Source organism: Giraffa tippelskirchi, chromosome 5 (genome assembly GCF_054371585.1).
Source record: "Giraffa tippelskirchi isolate mGirTip1 chromosome 5, T2T-mGirTip1v1.2.pri, whole genome shotgun sequence".
Lineage (NCBI taxonomy): Eukaryota > Metazoa > Chordata > Mammalia > Artiodactyla > Giraffidae > Giraffa > Giraffa tippelskirchi.
Genome location: NC_137279.1, coordinates 131,690,646 through 131,708,070, shown reverse-complemented (window position 1 = coordinate 131,708,070; position 17,425 = coordinate 131,690,646). Strand labels below are relative to the sequence as shown.

At 39.6% G+C, this 17,425-nt stretch overlaps 1 protein-coding gene across 2 annotated transcripts; it reads left to right on the top strand.

Annotated features, from left to right (window-relative positions):
- Positions 1–812: 812 nt before the first annotated feature.
- Positions 813–16,908, top strand: LOC145507959 (guanylate-binding protein 1-like). 2 transcript variants are annotated; one of them, XM_081495499.1, is made up of 11 exons: positions 813–929; positions 7,962–8,161; positions 9,290–9,417; positions 10,296–10,405; positions 10,668–10,864; positions 11,469–11,711; positions 12,531–12,811; positions 13,456–13,668; positions 14,312–14,414; positions 14,656–14,849; positions 16,194–16,908. In XM_081495499.1, the coding sequence occupies exons 2-11, from the start codon at positions 7,972–7,974 to the stop codon at positions 16,308–16,310; spliced, it is 1,776 nt and encodes a 591-aa protein (XP_081351625.1). In that variant the 5' UTR covers positions 813–929; positions 7,962–7,971; the 3' UTR covers positions 16,311–16,908. The 2 variants fall into 2 exon arrangements, with proteins under 2 accessions (XP_081351625.1, XP_081351626.1); XM_081495500.1 differs by lacking the exon at positions 11,469–11,711.
- The last annotated feature ends 517 nt before the right edge of the window (positions 16,909–17,425 follow it).

The window sequence follows — 17,425 nt, the reverse complement described above, 5'->3', positions numbered from 1 at the left end:
TCTTACCCTTCCTGAAGCCTCCTTGTTTTCACTATAAGATGGAGACAACACCACTCATTTTGCATGGTTGTACTCAGAAATGAATTAGACAATTGTAACATATGTGCTTCTCAGAAAGAAATTAAGCAATAAAGCTGTTACTTCTACTGCTATTCACTGAGCAAACATGAAAAGACAGTATAGTGAAGTGGCTTAACAAGAGGGTTTGGAATGAAGAATGATTCGGTTCAGGTTATTTATAGTGTTGTGATTTGGGATAAGACATTTAATCCTTCTGTGCCTCAGTTTCTATAAAATGGTGGAGAAATGTCTGTTATGAAATATCAGTTATTTAACCCATGTAGAGTGATCAGTACTGAGCATGGAACACATGCTGTGCGTGCACTGGGTATTAAATTCCAGGGGCTTCATGTTCATGAATCTGTAAGATATGTCATTTTCTTCACTTACAGCATGCATAAAAGAGGAGCCACGTCCACTATGTGCCTGTCCATTATTTAAGGAAATTAAACCTAAAAATTAATATGCTTCCTATTCTAGGTTTCCCAAACTGACACCCAATCCTGAGATACATTCCAGTATATTTAAGGATCTAATAGACACCTTTTTCAACACTAAATGGTCTCTAAGATGTCTTTCAAAACAATTAATGTGAAGGTCCTAGAGAAGTCATGTTAAATCCATCTTCCCTCCTACTAGGATAGTTTCCAAAAGTTCCTTTTATGGCTGTTGAGTCATTGCTTTGCTGTCAGTGCTTTCAGTTTCATATTACTGTAAACCTGTTAGAGACGTTGCTTTACTTCTATCTGTTTGCTAAAGGAAAGCGGGCAAGACAGGATATTGAGCTGGTGAAATAGAAGTCTAACCATCTAGTGAGAGAAAGAGAAATTTGTTACAGAACCATTCCACCTGAGCTGAGAAGAAAACAGGTAAGAACTCTAGCTTTTCTCAAAGCAGATTCTTCTTCAGTGCTAAAGGAGCCCTGCTCTGGGAGCAGGAGCCCATGGTAAGATTAGTGAAGGGGTGGGAAGGGATCTGTAATGGTTAGTTTTCTAATAAATGATCAGCATCAAGACTGTAGCTCATCCTGATTTGGGACATTGGTCAGATGAGATCCAGGTGTCAGCATGGGCCATCCCATCTCTGGGTCATGACTGTGCTTGTGTGGAGTTAAGCACCAAGGACACAGGGCTAAACTGAATTTGAAATGAATTAGGATTGTCCTTCTCTTTGCTGATGTTGACTGGGGATACAATTGTATTACCATTTTCTTTGATACAACTTGCTCAATACTGATTTGACTGCAGCTAAGAAACTGAAAGGGTGACAGACATGTTATTTTCTTTTCCATGAGAAGGAAAGAATAGTAAATGAGATGCAGTGGAAACAGTCACTTGGCTCTGTTAAAGACAAGGGAAAAAACTGAAATCCAGAGTGCAAGATGTAGATTTATGAAGACATCATAGTCTTCAGTCCTATATTTGAACTCTCTTTTAAAGCGGACATCTTCCTTTAGAAACAGCGCAGGTTCACTAGGTTCAATGTGTTGGTGCCAACTCGAGGATGCCTTATACCGTAGGACAGAATTCAGTCCCACCACTTTACAAAAAGCTTTGTCTTTAAAGAATCTACTCTGGAGCAGTGCTAAAGTCACCGTTGTTGTTTACTTTGCCCTCTCTGGGCTCTCAAGGAGTTCTGGTCTTGCCTTCTGGAAACTCTTCCCCTGACTTCCTTGGCTTGGCACTAGCTCCATTCATCACCTACTGTTAGACACCTCTCTCTCTTCTTTTTAGTGTCCTGCCCTTGGTTCCCTTCCCACCGCTCTCTCCTTACCCCTCTCTCTCTTCATCTTCTTCCTGCTTCTACTTCTCCTCTACAAGATGGGAGAAAAGAACAGAACAGAAAACTTAGATTGTATGGCTGGAAATATAGCTATTTTCTTTCAATAACTTTCTTCTCTAGCTCTCTTGATCTCTTCCTGATCTTTTAATCTTTATTTCATTTTTTTCTCCCCTTACATACACACAGTTTTTAGCAACATACAGTATTAGCAATTGCATAGTTTATCCCCACTTAGTTAAAGGCTAATTTATTGTGATTTAGGTCATACCTGAATGGTCTAGTGGTTTTCCCTACTTTCTTCAATTTAAGTCTGAATTTGGCAATAAGGAGTTCATGATGTGAGCCACAGTCAGCTCCCAGTCTTGTTTTTCCTAACTATGTAGAGCTTCTCCACCTTTGGCTGCAAAGAATATAATCAGTCTGATTTCGGTGTTGACCATCTGGCAATGTCCATGTGTAGAGTCTTCTCTTGTGTTGTTGGAAGAGGGTGTTTGCTATGACCAGTGATTTCTCTTGGCAAACTCTATTAGCCTTTGCCCTGCTTCATTCTGTACTCAAAGGCCGAATTTGCCTGTTACTCCAGGTGTTCCTTGACTTCCTACTTTTGCATTCCTGTCCCTTATAATGAAAAGGACATCTATTTTTAGTGTTCTAGAAGGTCTTGTAGGTCTTCATAGAACCGATCAACTTTAGCTTCTTCAGCGTTACTGGTTGGGGCATAGAATTGGATTACCGTGATACTGAATGGTTTAGCCTTGGAGATGAACAGAGATCATTCTGTCATTTTTGAGATTGCATCCAAGTACTGCATTTCTGATTCTTTTCTTTACTATGATGGCTACTTCATCTCTTCTAAGGGATTCTTGCCCACAGTAGTAGATATAATGGTCATCTGAGTTAAATTCACCCATTCCAGTCCATTTTAGTGCACTGATTCCTAAAATGTCGATGTTCACTCTTACCATCTCCTGTTTGACCACTTCCAATTTGCCTTAATTCATGGACCTAACATTCCAGGTTCTTATGCAATATTGCTCTTTACAGCATCAGATCTTGCTTCCATCACCAGTCCTATCCACAACTGGGTGCTGTTTTTGCTTTGGCTCCGTCTCTTCATTCTTTCTGGAGTTATTTCTTCACTGATCTCCAGTAGCATATTGGGCACCTACCGACCTGGGGTGCCGGAGTCCCGCTCCAGCTGGCCCAGGGGTCCCCAAGGGATGAGTGGCATCGGTGAAAGGAAAAGAAAGGAGACAGAGAGTTTTTGATGGCCCAAGGACCATAATCTCTATTGCTTTAGTCTCTATTTATAATAGCACATCTATGTAATGATTCTTACAATATTTTTCCATTCAGATCAACATCCCCTAATTCTAAGATATGTTAAATGTTTTTTCCTAGTCTATTGTCACATTTTGGTTACATGTTTACCCTGAAATCTATTTTTATTTTACTAGAACACAGTCTATGAATCATATCAATCCATCTACTTTTTCTGTACAGCCTGCTACTACAGCAAATACTGCATCTTGCTTCAGTGAATAAGTACTATAGCGGTGGCTAAGGGTAAAATTTCTCATAGTACAGCCATGTCAGCGGTGGCTTGTTTACCATCTACCCACATAATACAAGACTATTTCTGGCAGGGGCAAGTCTTTTGCAGTTTACCTAGAAACTATTTACAATACAATTCATATAGTTCTTCTCCATTTATGCTTAGATTCTGAGGGGAAAAGGCAGTTGGCTTTGTTTCTGTGATTTTCTCTGATACATGTGCCAAGTTTTCCAGTCATCAATAACAATCTCCTCATGAGGCCAGGTCACAATAGGCTTAGGGCTTGTTTTCCAAATGATCATGGCCTTATTCCCTGGCTGAATGTTAGGGACCCCCCAGTCAGGGACCTCAGTAGGTTTAATCATTTTTGGAATGTTTCTCTGGGGCAAAGGATCATTTTCCTTTTTACTGGACTCTCATGACCTCATCATGGAAGCCCCTAGAATTCCAGCCATCAAAGAATGAAACAGAGTTAGCCACAACAAAAGCACAGAAACAGGAAGGAGTGAAGGTTCCAATCCAGGAGAGAAACTGCTTTGCAGTTTCTTCTTGAGTGGTGCCGTGAATTTGTCATCCAGCAGTAGTTTCAGAACGGCTCCCAACACTGGGGAGTTCATCTTTCAGTGTCCTATCTTTTTGCCTTTTCAAAATATTCATGGGGTTCTCAAGGCAAGAATACTGAAGTGGTTTGTCGTTCCCCTCTCCGGGGGACCGCATTTTGTCAGAACTCTCCACTATGACCCGTCCATCTTGGGTGGCCCTACACAGCATGCCTCATGGTTTCTTTGAGTTAGACAAGATTGTGGTCCATGTGATTAGATTGGTTAGTTTTCTGTGACTGTGGTTTTCAGTCTGTCTGCCCTCTGATGGAGAAGGATAAGAGGCTTATGGAAGCTTCCTGATGGGAGAGACTGACTGAGGGGGAAACTGGATCTTGTTCTGATGGTCTGGGCCATGCTCAGTAAATCTTTAATCCAATTTTTCTGTTGATGGGTGGAGCTATGTTTCCTCCCTGCTATTTACCTGGGGCCAAACTATGGTGGAGGTAATGAAGATAATGGCTACCTCCTTCAAAAGATCCCATGCATGTAATGCTATATTCAGTGCTCCCAACCCTGCAGCAGGCCACCACCGACCCACACCTCCACTGGAGACTACTGGACACTCACAGGTAAGTCTGGGTCAGTCTCCCATAGGGTCACTGCTCACTTCCCCCGGGTCCTGGTGCACATAAGGTTCTGTCTGTGCCCTCTAAGAGTCTATTTCCCAGAATAGAGTTCCAAGGAATAGCAAGGAGAGATAAGAAAGTCTTCCTCAGTGAAAGTGAAAGTAAAGTCACTTAGTCGTGTCTGACTCTGCGATCCCATGGACTGGAGCCTACCAGGCTCCTCCATCCATGGGATTTTCCAGGCAAGAATACTGGAGTGGGTTGCCATTTCCTTCTCAAAAAATTTAAAAAAAAGGAGTGAAGTCGCTCAGTCGTGTCTGACTCTTTGTGACCCATGGACTGTCCATGGAATTCTCCAGGCTAGAATACTGGCGAGGGTAGGCTTTCCCTTCTACCAGGGGGTCTTCCCAAACCAGGGATCGAACCCAGGTCTCCCACATTGCAGGCAGATTCTTTACCAGCTGAACCACAAGACAAGTCCAAGAATACTGGAGTGGGTAGCCTATCCCTTCTCCAGGGGATCTTCTCCACCCAGGAATCAAACTGAGGTCTTCTGCATTGTGGGTGGATTCTTTACCAACTGAGCTATGAGGGATCAGTGCAAAGAAATAGAGGAAAACAATAGAATGGGAAAGACTAGAGATCTCCTCAAGAAAATTAAAGATACCAAGGGAACATTTCATGCAAAGACAGGCTCAATAAAGGTCCGAAATTGTATGGACTTAACAGAAGCAGAAGATATTCAGAGGTGGCAAGAATACACAGAAGAACTATACAAAAAACATCTTCATGACCCAGATAATCACAATGGTGTGATCACTCACCTAGAGCCAGACATCCTGGAATGTGAAGTCAAGTGGGCCTTAATAAACATCACTACGAAAAAAGCTAGTGGAAGTGATACAATTCCAGTTGAGCTATTTCAAATCCTAAAAGATGATGCTATGAAAGTGCTGCACTTAATATGCCAGTAAGTTTGGAAAACTCAGCAGTGGCCACAGGACTGGAAAAGGTCAGTTTTCATTCCAGTCTCAAAGAAAGGCAATGCCAAAGAATGATCTAGCTACTGCACAATTGCACTCATCTCACATGCTAGGAAAGTAATGCTCAAAATTCTCCAAGCCAGGCTTCAACAATACGTGAACCGTAAACTTCCAGATGTTCAAGCTGATTTTAGAAAAGGCAGAAGAACAGAGATCAAATTGCCAACATCCACTGGATCATCGAAAAAGCAAGAGAGTTCCAGAAAAACATCTCTTTCTGCTTTATTGACTATGCCAAAGCCTTTGACTGTGTGGATCACAACAAACTGTGGAATATTCTTCAAGAGATGGGAATACCAGACCACTAGACTGCCTCTTGAGAAACCTGTATGCAGGTCAGGAAGCAACAGTTAGAACTGGACATGGAACAACAGATTGCTTACAAATAGGAAAAAGAGTACGTCAAGGCTGTATATTGTCACCCTGCTTATTTAACTTATATGCAGAGTACATCATGAGAAATGCTGGTCTGGAAGAAGCACAAGCTGGAATCAAGATTGCTGGGAGAAATATCAATAACCTCAGATATGCAGATGACAGCACCCTTATGGCAGAAAGTGAAGAAGAACTAAAGAGCCTCTTGATGAAAGTGAAAGAGGAGAGTGAAAAAGTTGGCTTAAAGCTCAACATTCAGAAAATTAAGATCATGACATCCAATCCCATCAATTCGTGGCAAACAGGTGGGGAAACAGTAGAAACAGTGACAGACTTTATTTTTTTCAGCTCCAAAATCACTGCAGATGGTGACTGAAGCCATGAAATTAAAAAATGCTTGCTCCTTGGAAGAAAAGTTATGACCAGCCTAGATAGCATATTAAAAAGCAGAGCCATTACTTTGCCAACAAAGGTCTCTCTAGTCAAGGCTATGGTTTCTCCAGTGGTCATGTATGGATGTGAGAGTTGGACTCTAAAGAAAGCTGAGCATCAAAGAATTGATGCTTTTGAACTGTGGTGTTGGAGAAGACTCTTGAGAGTCCCTTGGACTGCAAGGAGAGCCAACCAGTCCATCCTAAAGGAAATCAGTCCTGAATATTCATTGGAAGGACTGATGTTGAAGCTGAAACTTCAATAGTTTGGCCACCTGATGCAAAGAACGGACTCATTTGAAAAGACCCTGATGCTGGGAAAAATTGAAGGCGGGAGGTGAAGGGGATGACAGAAGATGAGATGGTTGGATGACATCACCTACTCGATGGACATGAGTTTGAGTAAACTCCAGGAGTTCGTGATGGACAGGGAGGCCTGGGGTGTTGCAGTCTATGGGGTCACGAAGAGTCGGACACGACTGAATGACTGAACTGAACTGAATTTATTGTGAAGCTAATGAATTTTAAGTTTCAGAGCCCCTTGCTTCTACAAGCCCATAGCAAACTTTTGGAAGAGTTTTAAGCCATGTGTTTCACAAGGTTACAGATTTTCATAAAATTTGCTAAAGTAAGTTTCACTTCTAAAAAAGAAGTATGAGAAAATCTGTGGGCCATTATTTCAGTAGAAATAAGGATAACTAGTGAGAAAATGCATGTCAAATCATTAAAAATTGTTCAGAGACATATATCAAGTGGTGAAGATTTATTTGTGAAATTCTTTATTCAGAGTTAGAATTAATGAATAAAAAAATAAATATTGACTACTCACAAAAAGTTAGGAAATGCAACACATCTCTCTGAATCCTATTCTGTTTTACATTTAATGTCTAGTATAAATTCCACCTCAATGCAGAGACTACAGTTCAATTCCTGGATTAGAAAGATCCACTGGAGAAGGGATAGGCTACACATTCCAGTATTTTTGGGTTTCCCTGGTGGCTCAGCTGGTGAAGAATCTGCCTGCAATGCAGGAGACCTGGGTTTGATCCCTGGGTTGGGAAGACCCCTGGAGAAGAGACAAGCTACCTACTCCAGTATTCTGGCCTGGAGAATTGCAAAGAGTCGGACTCAACTGAGCAATTTTCACTTTCATAAATTTTTAAATGTGAATCCAAACAGATTTCCATCGTAAATTAAATGGAAGATTTTGTTCATGAGGGTGATTGTATGTTGATAAGTCACGGTCATATCAATATTTTTAATGGGCTACTTTGACAATACTTCTCCAGTTTTCAAAAGGAAACAGATCTTACCCTCATCTATCTCACTGTTGACATAAATGGTCAAGGTTTTATGTCATTGGCCAAAAAATCACCAAATGCATTAGGATCATCTTTTCTCTTTGCTGATGTTGACTGTGTTAACTAGGCACACAGTGATATTGTGGGGATTTTGACATTCCTACTTCTGAATGCAAAATAATCTGATGAAAGCTCTTGATCTGTTCAGACTGGAAATTCTAATTCATCCCTTCCCTTCCCTTGCAGACAAGGCAACATGGCTTCAGAGGCCCACATGTCAGGCCCAGAGTGCCTCATTGAGAACATTAACGGGCAACTTCTGGTTAATCTGAAAGCTCTGAACATCCTGTCTGCCATCAGGCAGCCTGTTGTGGTGGTGGCTATCGTGGGCCTCTACCGCACGGGCAAGTCCTACCTGATGAATAAGCTGGCTGGGAAGAAGAACGGTGAGTGACACCAGCAGAGCCCAGCCAAGTCCCTTCTGTCCGCCCACACCCCCAGCATGCAGCACAGTGATGTGAGGAGAGGAAGGGAGAGACTGGAAGGAATATTGAAAACTAACTTTCAGTCCACAGTTATGTTCTTGTTGTCACTATGACCTGTATCAGATCACAGCTCTTTGCAGTTAGCTTCTTTTTTTAAAAGCATAAATTGTTCCTTTTCTAGAAAAACAAATAGGTTGCCCTTTTTTTCAAGTACAGTTGACTTACAATATTGTGTTAGTTTTAAGCATACAGCAAAGTGATTCAGCTATATATACATATATATTTTTTCAGGTTATTTTCCACTTTAGATTATTTTAAGACATTGTGGTTTTGCTTTGTACTTCCGTAATGACTAGTAATTTTGAGCATCTTTTCTTGTATTCATTGGTCTTTTGAATAATTTCTCAGGAGAAATGTTTATCAAGTCATTTGCTCATTTTTTAATTGGGTTGACCTTTAATTTATTTGTGTTAAATTGTAACACTTCTTTATGTATTCTGTATATCAATCCTTTATCAGATTTATGACTAGCAAATATTTCCACACAATTTGTGTATTATCTATTTAACTCTCTTAATAGTGTCTTTTGATACACAAGTGTTTTAATTTGGATGAAGTCCAACTTATGTATTTTTATTGCTATTTATGTTTTTGGTATTATTTCCATGAAATCATTGCTAAATCCAATATTGTAAAGTTTTTCTCCTGTATTTTCTTCTATGACCTTCATAGTTTTATTACATTACATAGCTCTTACATTAGGCCTTTGATCCATTTGGGTTAATTTTTGTAGAAGGAAAGCTTTCTGTCTTTCATTGTCGAATATTATGTTGGCTATGGTTTTTTATATGACTTCTACTATGCTGAGATTTTCCTTAAGTTTCTAGTTTGTTGATTGTTTTCCTCATGAAAAGGTTTTGAATCTTTTTAAGGATTTGATATTCTAATTTCCCTGTTTCTCTGATTGTAAGATTAATACTTGTTGTGGTTTCAGTTCTCCTAAACTTGATGTTGTTAACTTGCATACCAAATTCCAGAACCACCTGATATTAGAATTCCACCCTCTCTTTTCCCCATGCCCGCTTGCAGGCTTCTCTCTGGGCTCCACGGTGCAGTCTCACACGAAGGGCATCTGGATGTGGTGTGTGCCTCATCCCAAGAAGCCAAACCGTACTCTAGTTCTGCTTGATACTGAGGGCCTGGGGGATGTGGAGAAGGTAAGGAAGGAGGTTCCAATTTGGACTAAGCCCTCATGTCTGAATGTCCTCTACACTTTTAATTTTCCTTTAAATAAGACCTTTGTTTAACCACGTTTTTTCATTTCTGTTTATATGCTATGAAACCAAGTCAAGAACCAAGGGTTAGGAAAATATTCATAAGGCAGAATCTTAGAAGAAGAGCATAGTGGTCAGTGGACAGTATCTTAATTAATAAAAAGCTATAAGCTAAGCCAGTTAACACAGATGCATAAAGGGAGTACAGATAAATTCAAAGTGATGAATTTTATCCTGCAAAGAACTTTAGTTAAAGATATAGGCTCCAAAGCCGCATACCCTTGGCTTTAAATTGAAAGTCTGTCAGCAACTCAGTGACTTTTGTAAATTATTTGACCTTTTTAACCTTAGCTTTCTGATCTGTAAAACAGATGTATTAGATCTACATTTGCCTCATAGTATTGTTTGGAATATTTATAAGATAAGACATGGGAAGCGTTAGGTGAACAACAATATCCAATTGAGATAGAAACAAGTATTAGTACCCTAATATTAAGACAATTTTTCTGTAAAAATAAAGAGAAAAATTAAATTTAAATTACATATAAGACCTTAGACTGTCCACCCACAAGGACTATTTGTTTTGCAATTATCTACCAATGATCTTAAGAGGGTCTAATGAGAATCAGGCTAAAACAAAACTCATCAGAAAACTACTCAAAGTCATTTTTGCTTGGATTTGGTTTTCTTTGCCACTGGTCTTGAAAAAAAAAAAAACCCGAAAAAAACTCTAGTTAAATGAGCATCCTTTTACTACTGCTGATCAGAAAAGTGCCATAAGAATGAAACACAATCCTGGTAAAATATGTTCTGATTTCCAGGGTGACAACCAGAATGACTCCTGGATCTTCGCCCTAGCAATACTCCTGAGCAGCACTTTTGTGTACAATAGTATGGGAACTATCAACCAGCAGGCCATGGACCAACTGCAGTATCCTTTTGGGATCCAAACTACATCAAAGTCAGAGGGGAGACCAAAATTTAAAAAACAGCTGACTAACGGTGAAACAGACATGAGAAATATAAAAAAGAATTCAATGGCAAGGGGAAAATCCTATAACCTACTGAAGAATTGATACTTGGGATACTTGGATTAAGAACAAAGGAGAAATAAAAGTTTTGTATGTGGAACTAATATAGGATGGGGGTGGTTACTGTTCTTTCATGCCAGTTTTCCTTAGTTTGCTACTCAGCTATGTGACGGAGCTGACAGATAGAATCAGGGCAAAATCCTCACCCAGTGTGGATGGAGTTGAGGATTCAGCTGACTTTTTGAGCTTCTTTCCAGACTTTGTATGGACACTGAGGGATTTCTCCCTAGACTTGGAAGCAGATGGAGAGTCCATCACAGCAGACGAGTACCTGGAGAATTCACTCAAGCTTAAGAAAGGTAAAGAGGACTTAGAATTGTTAAACAGATGACAAAAGACTACAAACTTTTGTTCCTTAGTATTCTATCAACAGTTGTCTTCTATTTATAGTTTCTATTTCTTCTCAAGGGGTGATTACTGAGAAGTAATACTTGTTTACTATCTGAATTAATAGATTTGGTTTTAGATTACTTTCCTCCCTGTTCTAAGAATAAATTTCTTTTTCTTTCACCTTTCCCTGTGCTGTGATTAGATTGATATCTCCATGCTTAGGGCTTGTGATGCTGTAATTAGCCAAAGAATAGGAGTAGAATGGTCATTTATTTGAAGAAAAGAAATGCAAGCATGAACCATGCACAGTTCAGGGGTGGTAAAGGATTGCCACAGGCAAATATTGTCCAATCTAGCCTGCCAGCTGATTTTGTAACTAAGATTTTATTGGAATAATGTCATACCCATTTATTTATTGTTTCTCTATAACTGCTTTTAGGCTACAATAGGAGACTTGGGTACTCAGAAAAGAGACCATCTGGCTTGCAAAGTCTAAAATATTTATTGTTTGACCCATTACGAGAAAGGTTTGCAAGACTCTATATTAGGCAAATTCCTTTTTTCTTCCTCCAGGTAGCAGCCCTAAAGATGAAAATTTTAATCTACCTCGACTCTGTATCCGAAAGTTCTTCCCAAAGAAGAAATGCTTTATCTTTGATCGGCCCACTCATAGGAAGAAATTGGGCCAGCTTGAGGAACTGTGTGATGATGAGCTGGACCCCGAATTTGTGCAACAAGCTGCGGTCTTCTGTTCCTACATCTTGAGCAATTCCAAAACTAAAACTCTCTCAGGAGATATCAAGGTGGATGGGCCTCGTGAGTCCTCTTCCCAGTCTTCACTCTCTCTGTTAAGGCTAGAGGATGGTGTGATAACATCCATGTAGCTTTAAGTTTGAAAAATGCACATCTACTGCTATTAGCATGTTAAATTCTAGATGGCACCAACACTTCAGATAGGTTTTATTAGTCAGACTTCATAGTTGAGAAAGGATACAAAAGGCAAAGAATAAAAGCTCTAAGAGCTGAAAATTGTCCTAATAAACTGGATCTGCCCTGTCCAACATGGCTGTCACTGGATAGGTGTGCCTATCTAAATTTAAATGTAGCTAATAAAAAATATAGAAATTTAACATTCTGATCACACAGCTATGTCTCAAGGGCTCACACCTACATGAGGCTAGTGGCTTCCACCCTGGACAGCACACACAGAACACTCCCATCATCACAGGAATTTCTCCTATAACGCTCTGCTAGAATAAGCAAAATGGAGGAGTCATTCTGATTTGCTCCACAAATATTAATCATGTTTCCCATGGACTTAGCAGGGCTGATGATACAGACATAAATGAGAGAGATATGGTTTCTGGCCTAACAGTGCCTGCAGGTGAAGTAAATGTACTCAATAAACAAAAAAGATTCTCAACCTTTGAGGTATATATACCACCTGAGGATCTTGCCAAAGAAGAGGGTCTAAGCCAGTCAAACTGGGGCAGAGGCTGAGAGTCTGCATTTTTAGCAAGTTTTCAGGTGATGCTGTAAAATAAATGGTTGGTAATAAACAACATTAGAATTAGACAGAATAGAAAGTTTCCTCACTCCGCCTACAGTAAACATCATCATTGTTCTCTGTCGTAGGTCTAGAGATCCTGGTGCAGACCTATGTCAATGCCATCAACACTGGGGATCTGCCCTGCATGGAGAATGCAGTCCTGGCCTTGGCCGAGATTGAGAACTCAGCCGCGGTAAAAAAGGCCATTGCCCACTATGACCAGCAGATGGGCCAGAAGCTGCAGCTGCCCACAGAAACCCTCCAGGAACTGCTGGACCTGCACAGTGCCAGTGAGAAAGAGGCCATTGAAGTCTTCATGAAGAGTTCCTTCAAAGACATAGACCAATTATTTCAAAAAGAATTAGCGGTAATTTTTTTCTCAAGTTTATACATATTAAGCTCTTGGAAAGTAAAGTATTACTAGAAAATGAAATAGGTGCTTATTTTGTGAAAAGCAATTTTTCTAGACAAGCATTGTTTGTTATCATAAGAGGAACCAATTTTATTATGATATACTTTATTATGAAGTATTGAAACTTTTTTCTTTCATGAATAAACTAATAATCTTCCCTATAATTTCATTACATACATACAAGAAATAATCAGAGCTTCTAATCAAATCACATACTCATTTTTATCAGACTGATTGGATATTTTGGCCAGAAGCAAAGACTATTTTATTCTTAGTTATCATGAGCAGGCTTATATTGAGCTACATTTATTTCACATGCAATCATTTGTCCAGTTGGAAAATTAGGAGCTTTCACCAAAGGTGAAGCATGTAGCTCGTAATCTCTGCTCCAAAGGTTACCCTCGTGAAGAAAGGCGCTTCTGTAGAAAGTCAGGATCAGGAGGAAAGATATGATTTTGTTGCATTTCTGTGAGTTCTTCTAGTGGTCACAGACCTTTCCTACTTTTATTTTTTTGAGAAGCTTTTCCAGAAATTTGGAGATCAAGCTAACCTCTTTTCATTCCTCTGTTTATTAATACTTCTTATTTTTTACATTAAAGGCCCAGCTAAATAAAAAGCGAGATGACTTTTGTAACCAGAATCTTAAAGCATCATCAGATCATTGCTCTGCTTTACTGAAGGATATTTTCAGTCCTCTAGAAGAAGAGGTGAAACAGGGGATTTATTTGAAACCAGGGGGCTATCGCCTCTTCGTTGAGAAGATGCAAGAGCTGAAGAAGAAGTATTTTCAGGAGCCCAGAAAGGGCATACAGGTAACCAAGCTTGATTCTGGGAAGCTACCGATGCCTCCTTGAGGTGAGAGTGTGACCACGTCTATTGTACACAGATGCACAATTACGGGACCAACAGCGTTCAGGCTCTCATTCTATTAACACGTACAGGGAGCCTGTTACACCAGGTATAACCAATGTGCTCATCCAGGAGCATACACTCAGTTAACAATTGAGTTATAAACTGGATTACCAGATGGATCCAAAATTTCAAATAATGTCATCATTTATCTCTCTGCTTGTGGCTCCCCTCAACCCCACACTTCCCTCCCTCCCATTCTGCCTCTACCCCCTTTATTCAGATCCACTATCTCCATGATGCCTTCATTCTCCAACAAGTTCACCCCATAAGGGACCACAGCACCAACAGCTTCAAAATCAGAGCCCTCAGTCTACAAGAACAGAGAATCACTATTTACATGTATATCAACCTCTTAAAAAGGATTCTGCTCAGGAGGGCACCTTGCTTGGCCAGTCTGGAGCATGTGCTCAGCTGAGTGACAGGGAATCTGATCAGCAGGCACACCAGGGCCAAGAGGAGCAATTCCTAGAGGGAAAGGTGGAAAACATGAATAAGTGTTTACAATCATTTCCTACTACTAACCCTATTTTGTCTGGGTCCCAGGCTGAGGAGATTCTTCAGGAATACTTGAAGTCCAAGGAGTCTGTGACTGATGCAATTCTACAGACAGACCAGACGCTCTCAGAGAAAGAAAAGTTGATAGAAGGTGAGGAGCAAGTCAAGAGACTAGACAGCCCTGAAAGCTCTTAAAAGTTCTAACTAATTCAGCTACGTGAACCAAGGAGCCTTAAACTATAGCAACATGAGAAAAGATGTCTCTTATTTGCTAATATCTTTTCTGAGTAGGGTGTATGCAGCCAGTAGCATCAGTGATAGGTAACTGTAGATGGAAGAAAGAAGCAACTTGGTCTCACATACATTTTTCTTTTTCTGCTTCCTCCTGACAGTGGAACGCGTGAAAGCTGAATCTGCACAGGCTGCCACAAAAATGCTGGAGGAAATGCAAATAAAGAACCAGCAAATGATGGAACAGAAAGAAAAGAGCTATCAGGAACACGTGAACCAACTGACTGAAAAGATGGAGAGGGATAGGGCCCAGTTACTGGAAGAGCAAGAGAAAACTCTTGCTCTCAAACTGCAGGTATTTAATTGCAACACCGTGTGGTTCCTGTTATTCTGTTTTCCCTCTACATTCCCTGGTCACAAATGTGGCCCAGCAGTGAGAACTTGAAGCCCAGAAGAAGGACCTTGCTTGCTCACTTGTACTTTTCAAACCCCATTTGTCTGCCTGAACTGGCCCCTACAGTGTCTTGTTACTAAAAGATTTTACTTGCAGTTATGTCACACCTAGTCTTTTATCACTCTGTCGATCATGGTAGCTGTTATCTGCTAGGCATTAAGAAAAAAGGGTCTTATCTATATCAAAGCAAGAGCTGTCATGTCCTTAATACTTAGGAGATGAAAGAGAGGTTCCACAAGACTAAATAACTTTAATAGGGTCACAATGCTTGGGAAGATATATGAACTGTCTTCACCACTTAGAGGAATCCATGATTTTTTTTTTCCTGTCACAACTGGTATGACTTTTAGCGATAAGAAATCCTTCATAAGCAGAAGGACTCCTTAACTCTCACACCACTGTGTCCATCTGTCACTCCTACTGGTTTCCTATGCCCTGTTCCTGCTATGTGTTGAGTTGTGCAGAAATCCAGTATGGTCAAGTCTGGGACCCTGATCCCCTCACCTATATTTTGCTCCTCCTGCCACCAAGTTGTGGAAGCTTAGATCAAATTTCCTGATCTAAGATTCAGACAATGTATCAGATTTTGGAAATCCTTCTATTTCTGTGTCATGTGGGTATATGTGTGTAATAAAAAATAAACACGCATAGATAAGACTCAAAGCCAAACATTTCATTAAGATTGTCCACAAAGGTTGTGTACAAATAATGGGAGAAAAAATTAAAACTGCTAATTGAGATTAATCAACATATCAGAATGAACTTATATCAGGAGATGTAAGTCAAAAATCTTTCTTAACTCAAGGAGACTCAGGGAAAGCAATCACAGAGATAGAAGACTTAAGAGAAGGTATAATGAAAATTAATGATAGAGAAAATTTTATGAAGAAACTAAATATTTTTGAGTAACATGGAAACGTACATTACCAAATGTAAAATAGATAGCCAATGGGAATTTGCTTTATGGCCCAGGAAACTCAAACAGGGGTTCTGTATCAACCTAGAGGGGTGGGATGGGGAGGGAGATGGGAGGGAGTTTCAAAAGGGAGGGGATATGTGTATACCTATGGCTGATTCATGTTGAAGTTTGACAGAAAACAGAAAAATTCTGGAAAGCAATTATCCTTAGATAAAAAATAAATAAATTAAAAGTAAAAAAAAAAATCCTCGAATGTGGAAACTAGATACTAGTTAGAGATTTACTTAATGATATACACTATTCAATTTCCATTTGTATTTTTTTAGGAACAGGCCCGACTACTACAGGAAGGATTCCAACAGGAGAACAAACGACTTCAAAATGAAATACAGAATCTCCAGAAGGAAATGAATAAGCCAAGGCCGTCATGTGTTCTAAGCTAAAGAATTAACGAATAGCGCTTTCCTGGTCACTCTTACCCAAGGCATTACTCAAGAAGTTTAAAACTGAGAAAAGTGTCACCATACATGATAATATTTAGGTTTCACATTTTTCACTACAGTAAAATTTGCAGTCATGCAGTTCTATAATTGAAATCATTTTCATCTTCCTCACAATATTGTAAACTGTGTAGCAAGATGCATTTTACCTCTGTGCCAGCGCAGGAGGCATCATAATCTGGTACCACCCAGGAACTTCTTCCAGATGACCACTAGTTAGACAAGTGGATACTGAGCAAAGTCTTAGGTCAAAGTCTTGGGTTCATGAGTTTGACCAAATGCACAGGAGGTTGGGAAGAGCCATTCTAGCTTCTAGTGAAGGCAGTATATGGTGTCCCATTGTTTCAAGACTGCACAGTCTGTCAGTAGTGATGTGACTCCTGGATACCTGGAATGGGCAGTGCTTACTGGTGAATCCCAAGCTAAAGCAAATCACCTTGTATAGTGATCTAGGAGGTCTACAGAATTTCTACAGGAAGATGGAAGAGACCATTAGCATGATTATAACTTGGATCATTAATAAATGGGCTAAAAAAGGAAACTTTCCCTTCTTGTTCATTTCACTCAGATTATAATTTTAATTACTTTAATTAATAACTTTAATGGGACACTTTAGAACTTTAAGTGACACTAGACTAAACATAGTAACAGGATGACAATTATACATTGTGTTTGTAGCCATTTATAGCTTGCAAAGATGAGCTTGAAATGATGACAGATAATGTGTTAGAAAACTGAGCTAAATTAATTTTTAAATTGTTCATAACCGTGAAGTTTAGGCTCTTGTTTCCCAATTCTTGAGTCACACTTGAAAGTCTCCTTACTTTTCCCCAAGAGAATATGGGTTGTTTTTGACTTCTTTTGATCAGTAAAATAATGCTCTTGGTATTACTTAGGACTTTATCACAATTGTCAAAAGCCCTAGGTAAGTGCTTAAAACTTCTCAGAGCAATGAAGAATTATTTCAGTCTGGAAGCAAAAATGTAAAATGTTGAACTTTACATTTCTGATTTTTTATAGTTTTTCACCAAAAAAATATAATGTTTTAGTTTATATAG

Coding starts and splice junctions, on each gene's coding strand:
- LOC145507959 (XM_081495499.1), top strand. CDS start 7,972: ATGGCTTCAGAGGCCCACATGTCAGGCCCAGAGTGCCTCATTGAGAAC. Junction 8,162..9,289: donor GCTGGCTGGGAAGAAGAACG/GTGAGTGACACC, acceptor GCCCGCTTGCAG/GCTTCTCTCTGGGCTCCACG. Junction 11,712..12,530: donor TATCAAGGTGGATGGGCCTC/GTGAGTCCTCTT, acceptor TCTCTGTCGTAG/GTCTAGAGATCCTGGTGCAG.